General features: G+C 35.8%; 2 protein-coding genes across 17 annotated transcripts in view; one reads left to right on the top strand and one right to left on the bottom strand.

The window, feature by feature from the left end:
* The window catches only part of Mical (Molecule interacting with CasL), a 51,018-nt gene extending 40,307 nt beyond the window's left edge, over positions 1-10,711 (bottom strand). For 5 of the 15 annotated variants that reach the window (XM_064694591.1, XM_064694592.1, XM_064694593.1 and 2 more), the window contains exons 1-3: positions 10,579-10,671; positions 9,482-9,520; positions 3,013-3,105 (exon numbers count right to left, since the gene is read on the bottom strand). The gene's annotated coding sequence lies outside the window, so the exon portion shown is untranslated. Of the gene's footprint in view, positions 1-3,012; positions 3,106-9,481; positions 9,521-10,578 lie in introns of all 15 variants that reach the window. The other 10 variants (XM_064694588.1, XM_064694586.1, XM_064694590.1 and 7 more) reach the window with 6 other exon arrangements.
* A 591-nt stretch (positions 10,712-11,302) lies between these two features.
* LOC135436241 (uncharacterized) lies at positions 11,303-12,375 on the top strand. Of its 2 annotated transcripts, XM_064693785.1 has the most exons (3): positions 11,303-11,462; positions 11,565-11,792; positions 11,851-12,375. In XM_064693785.1, the coding sequence occupies exons 1-3, from the start codon at positions 11,418-11,420 to the stop codon at positions 12,277-12,279; spliced, it is 702 nt and encodes a 233-aa protein (XP_064549855.1). In that variant the 5' UTR covers positions 11,303-11,417; the 3' UTR covers positions 12,280-12,375. The 2 variants fall into 2 exon arrangements, with proteins under 2 accessions (XP_064549855.1, XP_064549854.1); XM_064693784.1 differs by having other exon boundaries at positions 11,305-11,792; positions 11,851-12,373.
* The last annotated feature ends 319 nt before the right edge of the window (positions 12,376-12,694 follow it).

The raw sequence follows: 12,694 nt of genomic DNA, 5'->3' as shown, positions 1-12,694 counted from the left end.
AAATTGCATTACTCATCATAATCATCCAAAGAATCAACTAATCAATTTCACAGCTAATGTTGATTAAAGTAAATAATCAATAAAAAACCAAAGTAAAAAACTAACAACCAAAATTATAAAACGCTGCATATGTTGTTATTAGCTAAATTGTTAATTTTATTCTAATGATTAAAATGTGCAATTATACTAAATCAATAAACATAGGGGATATATGTGAGCGAAATATTTATTAAAAATGTCAGTAAATGTTATATCCAGTTATTCTTTCAATCAGTCATGATCAAATAACAAGGGAGAAAACTATTTGCTCTAGCTCTATAACTACTTATTTACATACGTAATTGTCGGAAACTCGAGGCAGCTGCTACTTCAAAGTAATATGAATCAAATCGAATATAAATATACATACAGACATACATATAAGTATAAAGAAACACAGACGGCAATATCTGCTCGATGGGTTCCATTACAGGGGCCGTTGCATAGACAGAGGCCCACATATTCCACTTGCCCACAATTCGCCTGCAGGTGGGCGGAGTGGAATCCATTCAAATAAACATATGAATTTGTAGACACACATCTTACCATGTTTTTTACTCCCCACACACGCCCAAAACAAGCACAAATGTTTACATACGACATGTCGTACTTGTGGTTTCTAGTGGCAATGACCTATGCGAGGCATTAAAAAACAACATAGATATTTTACTTTCGGGCCGATGACCATAAATAGCCAACAAACATTTGGTGATTAACGACAACAACAACAGCAAACAGCAACTACATTTATGTATGCCGCAAATTGTTGTTTATGGTTCAATAAACTTGCCACCAGAGCACAAAGAGAAATTATTATGAAATTTAAATTTTAAATCTAACTAGAAACGCGTCTAAACAAAATGGCGGAGGACCACCGAAATAGTTTGGCATAATCAAATATAGCGCGGCAAATTGTACAATTAAATGCGAATAAAACCAAAAATCAACAACAACAAAAACAAACAAAATAACCACAGGAAATGTTAGAAAGCACAGCGAACGGAGCAAAAAGGGGCAACAATAAAATACACACACACGCACACACAAGCGTTTACTAATATGTGTGAGTGTGTGTACATAGAAAATGGTGCAAATATCTCTTGGATTTCACTGAGGCACTGACGTTGGCGGCAACGGCGCCAGGGCAAGAACCAACAGAACCACAAAACCAGCCCCAGTCGTCGTCCCCAGTACCCGGCCCCTGGTCCCCGGTCCCCGATCCGAATGGCCAGGCCCAGTCACATGCAATCGCAAGCTGCGCCGCTTTTCACGCTAATATTAGCAACAAATAGCAGTGATAACTGCTAAGTAGGCAAGCAGTGGACTTGTACGACTACCTGATGCCCTGTTAATAGCTATATGCATTTGGAAACAGAAGTTAATCTTTAGATATGAAATAGAATACACTCTACAATCTATTTAAATTTACTTTAGACATACATTATTTAACAAGTAAATATTAGAATAGTTCATCATTTGGCTAAGGTAGCATATACCCAGTGCCTCTCTAAAGGGTATTTAACGTTAAGGAACTCACTCAGCACGGCATTGCATATTTTCACTTAAGGAAAGTTTTTGATTCATTTTCAAATGCCATTTCCATTTGTTTATTGAATTGCTTGCGAGCGGCGTAAATAAATACGCTTTTCATTTGCCGTTAGGTTTTGCGCGTGAAAAACCAAATCCCAAGGCTGTTTGTCGTAGAAATTAATTAAAATGCCATTAAATCGTCGCGGGAATTGAAATTGAAACTTTGTCGATCGCCATGCGTAATTAAAAATAGGATTTGTCATTTGTTACGCTTCGCATTGGCCAGTTTCGATTTCGTGGCAAATAGATATTTATTTTGGTTCGACGTATTATTGGCCCAATAAACTTTGCACCCCGTAAAGTTGGCCAGGGACCAACAAAGAGCATCGAACGTCGACTGCATTCGGAACCAAGGCAACGACAGTGGGGTGGAGGGGTGGCTCGACGAGTGCAATGGAACATGGATTGATAACAGTAACTGTCAGGTGCAAGTGCAGTTGACAAGCCAAAGGCACTCACTCAACTGCAACAAATATCAGGTGCATGCAGCGGCAGCAGGTCAAACTGTGAAATCGACACCGAGCTGTAAGCAACCTTTGCCGGCGTCAGGCGAAGCAGCGGGCCAGCAATTGACCTTGGCCAGCGATTTGTATAGATTACAAAACTGGTCAGATATATATTTATAGTTGGACTAAATTATTGCAAATATCACTTGCACATTTTCTAGCTTCATTGATTATAAAGGTACAACAAATCAGACCTAAGACTGCCTTTGTTGAGGCTGCCTGACTAAGAGATTCCCTGCATTCAGCTCATACTCGCACTTAAGGTAGCTACTGAGCTCCCTCTTTGATAAATAATTCATTCTTGAATAACTTGTGACATTCTAATGTGTATGTATGTATAACAACAACTATTTGCATAGCATTTTTTTCATAATTTTGTGGGAGTAACGAAATGTTAAAAGGTTACATGTGTAAATCTATATCTATATATTTAATATACTAAACGTCCCATTTCTCTTTTGATCTCCAACATTTGGTAGCAAAACAAACTAAATTCATATTTATCTGTTTTGAGTAAATGTAAGGAGTTATTGGGAAAACAAGATAAACTTTTTCTGCTTTGGATATATGAAACCCCGTATTTTAAGCTTGAGGTCTCTATCTCTTATAGACCCTGTAATCGCTGAGATCACGTCCTTTTGCACTATTTTATTATTATTTGTATTGTCTAAGATATGCAACTATAGAAAAACTTGTATTACTCAAAGATAAATGAGTATATATTTATATATATATATATATATATATATATATATATATATAACACAAACTAATTGAACTGGAAAAGGTTTAGATATAGATATCTAGAGAAACGATTTTTAGTTTCACATCTTAGAACTACGCATATAAAAGTAGATAAATTAATCAACCAACTCACCTTAAATTGCTTTATTGCTGGCCAACAACATTTGTGGTATTTAAAAAGAAAGAAACACCAATTGATATTTTGACTGTGATTTCGTGTTGTTTACTGAAAGAGATAAAAGGACAGAATAAAATTAAATGTATAGAGATTTATTATTTATAATACTGTACACAAATCAATTTAAATCTAAAATAGCTTTATCTATCAAGATAGACTTGAAAATGTGTTTAAATGAATTTTTTTTTTTTTATAAAGTCCGAAATTAGATATTAAATAGAGAATATCTCGCAGTCGAGCAAACTCTCGCTTAGAACAATTTTGTATATGTTTTTACCTGATTCCGTAGAATCGTATAACGTGGGTTAGTCAAGGCCTCGCATTAGTCGAAATACGTCATCTCGCTAGGTTTCATCCGCTGTTTATAATTAGTGTATGTGATTCATATGCCCAAAAGCAAATTCAATATTTTTCTAAACAAAATGATTCCTAGCAGATTCCGGCTACTGTTTGGTGGGCGGCGGAAACTGTACGGCTATCCAATTCAAAGTGACATGCACTCAGAAATGTCTATTTATATATCTTTTTCATATGGTAAAAATCGGGAGAGCATTTTCAAAGTGACCATATAGCATAGACCCCTCTCGTACTTGACGACCTGTCAACACCTCAAATGAGAAATGTTCGTTCTATTCAGTATTTGTTTTGATAGACCTTCGCTTGACGCCAGAATTGGCATTTCACATTGACAACGTGCAAAAAACATAGAACAATGCAGTATTGTTTTTTTTTTTGCCGCGATGTAATCAAGAAATTGACAGCTCCCGCTCGCTAAACTGATGGAGGGAGCGGTTAGGGGCCAGCACTAGAGATACAAATCTATTATGCCAATAAATCAGAAACCGTTTTGTCAATAACTTTAAAGTAATGCCAGACGACGGGCATAAAGAGCGAACAATATGAGAAAATGCAATTGGCAAAGTGTTAGCCGATGGGTATTTATGGGTCTTGTCCAACCATGAACTTTAAATGATAATTGATTTGATTTTAACAGTTCAATAAAGCAAATTATAGGAAAAATATATATGCAATAGAATGAAAAATGTGTAGGAATAAAATATAGGAATATATTTGAAGAATTTACATTCAATGGAAAAATTTGTATCCCATATTAAAATCTGTTAAATCATCAACTCCAATTAAGTATATTCAATAGCCTATTTATTATAAAGATATAAATCGGTCTGCTTTAGTTCTAGAAATGATTCTTATTTACAATAAATTAGAACATTTGAGAACATTTTTTTAAAAACTTTGCGGAGTCGCAGATGCATTTTTAATTTCGTTTTTCTCAATAATAGCGATTTTAATGTCAAAGTTTTAGATTTTAAAAACTCGACATATCTATTGCAAATATTTAATTTTAAGAACTCAACAACCAACTAGTTAGTAGGCTTTCATTTCCAACAGCTGTCCCAGCTAATCCCAGCTAAGTGTAACCTACATTTTGTAAACTGGAAGTTCCCTAAGTTCTAAGTACTTTGTCAAGCACATTAGCTATGGCAACACTCTCACGCGGCCCGACGTTTCCTCCGCCGACCCGACCCCAGAAGCTGTCGAAGCATAAAAAAAAAACTTAATCATATTTGCGGCGCAGAGCGAGCCAAACAAAGCAAGTGAGTGAATACAACTAAGTGAATGAGTGTGAATGAATGTGAGTGTCTGTGAGCGTGTGAGTGAATAGCTGTGTGAGCGTACGCCTGGCTGATTTGCATGCTTTGCTCAGTTTGGCGGCAAACCTGATAAATTTTCATAACAAACTGGAAAACCAGGCTCACATTAAAGGCCAAAACGCTGCTAACGTGACCGAGCGATTCTTTTTTTATTCATATTTTAGACAAGTGCATTAGTGAAAAAGAAAAACTCATTCTAATTTTGCAATGAAATTGTGAAAATTTCACAAAAACGAAGAGAGAAAAAAAAAAGTGAAGACAGCTTGCGGTCATGGTTATTACTGTCATCTGGGGACTTGAGTTTTTCCTTTTAATTAATAATGCCAACCCCTCCCTCTCTCTCTCTTTCTCCTGTGGGAGGTGTGTCCAATTGGCTGACAGGCTGCCACGGCCAACAACAAAATATATGGCATGGAAAATGGTCATTTGCTGATGTAAGCCATTTGATAAAGCTGTGTGAAAGTGTTTGACGAACTTGGGCGACAGACGGCAGCCAATTGACGCCTTCACTTGTCCAATGTTATGGCGATAAAAGTGTGATTAATAATGAATGAATAGGCGCATACAAAAAAAACACACGCACACTCTTACACACACACACACACACAGTCACGTGAAAGGCATTGGAAAAGAAATCGAATAGGCATCTGAAGGCCTTCAAAATTGAACTTTAGCGATAAGCAATTTTCTGCGGTTTCTTTCAGCAGCTCATAAAATAAAAATAAAATAATAAAAAAGCACAGACCAAAAATAAAATTAAAAGAGATATTAATGGCAACTTCAAGAGAGTTGCTGACAACTGCGTTGGCCCCGACTTTATACAATTTGCTTGACTTTTATTGCGTTAGAACTTTTGCGAGCACTTATTTCTTTGTTTATTTATAGGGAGGGGTTTTTGTATGGAGCTACTCAAATTTCAGATACCCTAACGCATGTGTATAATGAAGCCACTCGAATTTCAAGTGCTTCACTGCCCGCATGTGATTCAGGGATTCGGAAGAGGGTGAGGAACCTCGTAAAGTCTTGTTGTCATTTGACATTTGACCTTTAAAATGGTGTGCGACAACAATTTGTGTCTGTAATACTCGCTATCTTACTTTATCTTTACACTTTCCTTTTCATCAAACTAATCTATTTTTATCTGTCCAACTTTATCTATCTAATATTTCCTATCATTCGACCTCTTCCTTTTGTATCTATCTAGTCTTTCTATACATATCTCTTCACTTTCTCGATCGTATTGTTTATTTTTATATTTTGTACTTTCTATATACCTCTCTTTGCCTCACCATGACTGACTCTATCCTTCTCCTTCTCTCTATCTAGTGATACTTTCGCGATAGCTCTAGATATCACACTTTTATCTTTATTTATCTATCTATTTATCTAAGCATATCTGCCTGTTTTTATAAGTTTGAATCGCCTCCATTCATTATTATTCTATCTTTCTCCCACTCTCTATGTGTATAGCACTCTCTTGTTCCCTATCCATCTATCTATCTATCTATATTTATCGCACTATCCATCAGCTATATCTATCATTATCATTATTTTAGGAATAGATTGTGGTTCTCCGGTGAGTTAGTCAAAATACAGAAAGAATCTATTTGTTTTTACTGAACCTAACCCAGCTATAGATAGATAGTTCAGTTATTCTATAAATGTCTATAGCCTTTTATAGTATAAAATTTCAGCTGATCTGTGACCTAAAACCAGTTCGACTGCATGTTCTGATCCATAATAATTGATTATAATAATTATAATTAGGCAATTCATTAACGCTTTACATTTTCGGCAACCCGAAGACTTCAGACACATAAATAACTTTGAATTGGAATTGAATTAATTACAATTATGTCAGCAGCTATTTTAACAGTTTGAATTTTCATTGTGGTGAAGGCTTTCAATTATCTTATCAACAGTCAAAGCCTTTCAACCGAAGAAATCCCCTACAACAAAAGTTTTAGCAGGCAAGAAAGAAAAGTTTGTGTTTTTGTTTTTGTTTAAACTTTAAAACGAATTGAAGTTGAGCTGTTGTGTCCTCGTCTTTGCCACAGAGTGGCAAGTGGCAAGTGGCAAGTGGCAAGGAGAGCTACTTAGCTGCGCTGTCCGACTGTCCGACTGTCAGCCTGTCTGTCAGCGAATTGTAACTGCAACTGCAACTGCAACAACTAACGCTTCAGCGTCGGCAGAGTTCAAGCAATGGCCGCGACGTCGCGCCACATCGCATCGCAGTTTAAATGCAAATAAAGAGAAGCGTGAGATACTACAGTGTATATACTATATAGTATATGAAATATATATAAAGTAGTCGCACTCTCTTGTACTTTCGTGCTTAGTTATTGTTATCAGACGTGACGAGCTGTTGTCCTGAGCCACAGCATGCATAATGCAGCTGCTTGTCTTGTTGTCATTTAGTTGCCACTCTCATTGCCGCTGCAACTTTTGTTGTTGCAATTGTTATTGTTGTTGTTGTTGCACAAGTTCATCAACCGAAGCTTCGTCTGGGCAATTAACTACAAACTATGGGCATAGAGATAATGCATATGCATGCATATCTCTCTTAACATTTCCACCAAGAGATTCACCATGACCAAAAAGCTTTCTTTCTTCTTCAGACTGCATACATGTGTGTAAATACACTTTACTATTGTCCATCTCATGTTGTTTGTGTTCATATTCACGGCAATCTTTATAATTCTTAAGTGGTTTAAGCGTATTCTTGATTGGCATTTTCAGTTTGGCATATGCTTGAAATTTGTACATCTATAGATACATCTATATACATATATATTATACTTTTGGCAGCTTTGCAGTTCAATTCCCAGCATTGACACGAAATTTCCATATATATATTACACCCCAAATGATGTCATATTGTGTAGTCTCAGTTTCCGAACTGAAGCTGATCCAGTTTCATTTCATTTTTGTCACTTTTTTTGTTGTCTTTTATCTTTGTTGCGCTATTGCCAAAACGCTTTTCTCTTCACACTTCTCCCTGCTCTGGGCTTGATTCCCAGTTGAGAGATGCCTTCCAATTGTTTCAGTTTCTTGCGTGCACATTTGACTGCAGTTTGCTCATCGGCTCAGGGTTTTCATCTCTTTTCTCATTTTCTTTGTTTGTTTTATTTCTCGGTTTTTCCTTGAGTTCTTTTTTTTTTTGACCTGGATTTATGTTTGTCGCGTTCTTCTGCTGTTTTACGCTAATGGCAGTCGTGAATGACATTTATGTTTATGGTCTAGTTTTTCTGTTCTGGAAACATTCAAGTCCAATAAGGCAGCACACACACACGTACTTATTTCCATATAGAAAAAGCATTTATGGTATATACAAAAATATTTTTTGGTTGAACAGATGAGAGCTTAATGCAATATGCAATTGCGTTGGGTGCGTGTAAAGTTACAAAAAAAAATGTACAATAATTTCAAAAGTGCAACAACTTGAGAATTCAATAAATTCAACAAAGAAAACTTTACTTTGGGTAGTGAAAGTGAAAGCAGGCATATGGCAGATAAGATATATTTAATCAAGATATATAATACTAGTTAAACTTATTGCAACCAAACAATAATAACCTCATAAAAATAGTGTATTTAATATACAGCTTATACAGCTTAACATTTTTTTTTTTTTTTTTTTTTTTTAACGCGAATCCCGTTGCAACGTACTGCATCCCACCTCCCGCCCAACCGACCGAGGGGCGCAGTCGTGTAACGTACGACACGAAATACAAAGTAAATATGAAAAAAAAAATATTAAAAAAAAGTTGATACAAACTACGAGTATGTGTACAAATACAATTACAAATAAAAATAGGACTATCTACTTGCTAAATAGTTTAGAATAGAAGACTTTATACGAGGAAGAGAAGCTTCCGAGCAGAATACTCTGTAATGCTTGTTATAGTCATCACAGAGAACCCTGAACGGTTCATGCAAGGCATAATTAGTTGAGCAAAATTGAAGCGATAAAGGTACAAAATTACGTGTTAGTCTAGTAGGGATAGAGAAATTTAATTGGCTAGTCAACACAGAAGAGTCGATTTCACCAGTAATTAGTTTATGAATAAATATTACACCCAGCATGGTTCTACGATTAATTAAAGAAGGAAGGTTAATCATCAGAAGTCTACTGGAGTATGACGGTAACCGCACACGAGGATCCCAATTTAAACCACTAAGGGCAAACAACAAGAATTGTTTCTGAACGGATTCAATTCTGTCCTGATGGGTAGCATATTGTGGTGACCAGATACATGAGGCATACTCAAGAATAGGTCGTACCAAAGATATATAAAGTGTTTTTGTCGTGTACGGATCGTCAAACTCCTTCGACCATCGCTTGATGAAACATATTTAACATATTTAGTAAAGGGATGAATTTATAGGTTAGCCTTAAAAAGGAGAATAAAGCTAACATTTTTCTAAGAGTTTTATTACTATTAAATAAATTCTCTAAAGTTAATTTTTAAAAATTAATTTTCGTTGAATCTTTAAGGAAAAAAGATTTGAATTATTCAAAAAAAAAATAACAAAATATGTATAATTCCTTCCACTTTTTAAACACAAATAAATTCTAGGTATAAGACTTTTTGGCGAATAAGAGCAAATTAAAATATTTAATTTGCGATAGACTATTGTATAAAAATAAATTTGTAATTATAACTTATTAAAAGCTAAATCAACTCTAGAAATCTAGTACTAAAATTTATTACACTTGACACGTGCTAATGCGAATATTTATAACTTACCTTTAAATTAAAATTGAAAACTGTTGAATTATTAAATTGCTGGCATTTCGAAAGGAAAGACAATGGAAAAAACTCGATTAAAACAAAAGCGCGTTTAAATAAATAACAAAAACAATAACATCAAAAGTAATATTGGCCATAGCAAGAAAAAGCAGACGAAAAGTAAAGTTATGTTTGCGCAGAAAAATGAAAACCGGTTACAATTTTTTGTTTACAATTCGCGACGAGAACAGTTAAAACGAACCGAAGAAAAGCTACAGAATGGGAATCAATAAAACAAATAGAAAACGCAGAACCGCCTGTGGAAAGCGCGGGTGGGGAGGGGGGTACCAGAAAAATATGACAGGCAACAGACACCGAAACCGAAACCGAAACACGCATGAAAATGGAAAGCAGGCACATTGATTTGTGGGGCGGCGGCGGCGGCCGGCTGAGAAGAGGAATACAACGGGACTGGCGACTGTGTTTTTCGGTTAATTTAACAAATAGGCGAATATACATATGTATGTAAGCATCCGTCTATGCGTGCGTGCGCGTGTGTGTGTGTGTGTGTGAGCAGGATGCGCGTGGAAAGGCAAACGCCGACAGCTGAGCGGCAGCAGAGTGTATCAAAAATGAATCATCTTGCGCCTTTTGACGAATGATATGAAGAGATAAAGAGAATGCGGCCGCAATGCGCTGCAGACGCACACACAGACACACAAACACCCACGCTCACTCACACGCACAATACGATTGTAAATACATATGTGTATGCGTTTATTTTGAATTCCAGACACGCGGTTCAATAGTAAAATATTTATATTCATAATACAGCCACGGCGGAGCTAGCTGCGCTGCGATGGCGCTCGTTTCACGGCGACGACAAATTCTGCTTTGCGGGCGGCGGCAATAACAGCAGCAGCACACGCGTTGGTCGTTTTTTGCTGTTGGTCAGCAGCAGCCAGCGAGAGGCGGCCAAAGTATTTCGTTTCACACACGCATAAATACACGCAGACGCGGCACAGTTGTGTCTGCACTCATTATATTATATAACCGTGCATGTGCATTTTATTTAGATCTCATTAGATTTTTCACTTCTGCTCTGCTTAACTTACACTTGTTTTGGTTCAAAAACTAGCACTAAAATCGCGTCCGCTACACTCGATGATTTTTTTTCGACTGCAATAGTGTTGTGCATGGTGTGACCAACAGAGCCAATCGCCAAAATGCCGAACTTTTTCTAATAAAAATACCAAACTATTAAGCTATCGATTTAGCACATATGGTTTCGATAATAAAACCTTGACTTTCCTATCGATATTAATGATCGACTTGTCAATCCACCTATCAGTCACGAAGAATCCGATTGTCATTTCGACAAAAATAACAATTCCAAAACAGCTGTTGCATATAAAATCATAACAAATAAAAGTGTTTTATTTTAACATTTCCATTTTAATTTAATACCAATTATTAACCAACGCAATCACAAAAGTAAACATATAGATAAATGTACGTATAAATATAATTAAATAAAAATATTATAAATGTATATATGTTAAAACAATAAACCTCCAATTGAGATGCTCTCCAATATATGTAAATGCAGCTTAAGGTCAACATTATTGACTTAATATTTTATACATCACATCATTAAAATTATTATAAATCTAATAAAAACGTTTGAATTGAGGCAATAATTTTTCAAATTACCAAGCTGACTTTGAAATTTAAACGAACATATCTTAACGGTCACACTTAAATATTATTAGTATCTTTTTAAAGAAAGTATTCATACACATATGGACAATTGCTAGTATTTTAATTAACTCTCGACAAAGTTCATATATCTGTCTCGCTCTCTAATCAGCCAAACATTAAAAACAGCTGCCGCTTGCAAGAAAAGTGGATTAATTTCAGACACTCGTAAGAAAATTACTGTTAACCATTCAAAATGACAAATGTTTGCGATAATTCGAGACCATACTGGTCTGACGAGGTGATTATTTTTGTTATTACAACAATTCGCAACACACCATATATGTGGGACAAGACCCATAAAGATTATAGTATACGTTACTTAAAACACAATTTCTGGAAGAACTTAAGATGGACTCTGGAAAAAAGATTTAAATTTCGAGCCTATACAAATGAGTTGGCCAGGAAATGGCTTAATCTAGCATCCTACTACCGGCTACAACAGAAGGCAATTTCCGATGCAAATGCTCGTGGAGCACAGCCGGAGGAAATAAAGCGTTTGGAAGGTTGGAAATTCTTTCAACAACTGAAATTTCTGCCCTTTGTTGTGTACGATAAGAACAGTGTGGATGTAAGTATTTGAAATAGAATAATTGTGCCCAATACAAAATTCTAAATTCAATCGATAGGCGGAAAATCTATATGACAGCACACACTCGGACGACTCGGATAATGTTAGTTCCAGGGCCATGGAAGAAAACCAGGCTGGCAACGACCACAAAACCGAACCTGGTAGTCCCTTGCAGTCTTCCTCGGAGCGAACTTCAAAAGTGCAGCCAATGAATAAAACTGCTAAACAAATTGCAATTGAGGAATTGAATGTGCCAATGGAGGACATTGAGGCGGAAGTCGAAGAAACAACGCCAATTGCTATAGAGCCCGTGATAGATGATACCCAAAGCACTCCTAGTTTTCACTATGGCATGGCCATTGCTCAGGATGTTTTTGAGCTGGATGAAAACTTAAAAATTGATGCTAAAATGGAAATTATGCAAGTAATTGTTAAATACCAGAAACAACAACTGCATCGCACAGTAATGAATCTCGCCGGCAGCTAAGCATTTGCAATAAATTATCTAAGTATTTATATTATGTTATATTAAAATATATATGTTTAAAATCATTTCTATGTAAATCTGTATGTAAACACAATAATAAAGGAAGGCCTGGCACAAGGTGACTCGTTTTTTGGTATTTATATGATTAATGTGATAAATACTGGTATACTGTGCTGGCATTTCGTGCCTGATTTTACGCTTTTAACAATACAGGCACATTGTTTGAAAATTTCTTCGAAGGTGGGTACACATTTCGCCGAAAAACGCAACAACAAATTGTAATAAACAAACAAAAAAAAAACAAAAGCAAAAAATGTAAAGTATTGCAAAATTAGAAACTTTTTTTAGTACACTAGATATGTGCATGCGTGTTAACAGGCACATATTTTTACAAACTTGTGTGTCCGTTGTTTTA

This window comes from Drosophila montana, unplaced genomic scaffold (genome assembly GCF_035044405.1).
Source record: "Drosophila montana isolate Dmon_TW-CO22-7 unplaced genomic scaffold, ASM3504440v1 contig_3733_1, whole genome shotgun sequence".
Taxonomy (NCBI): domain Eukaryota; kingdom Metazoa; phylum Arthropoda; class Insecta; order Diptera; family Drosophilidae; genus Drosophila; species Drosophila montana.
Note: the sequence above shows the minus strand (reverse complement) of the source record. Positions and strands in the feature narration are given on the sequence as shown.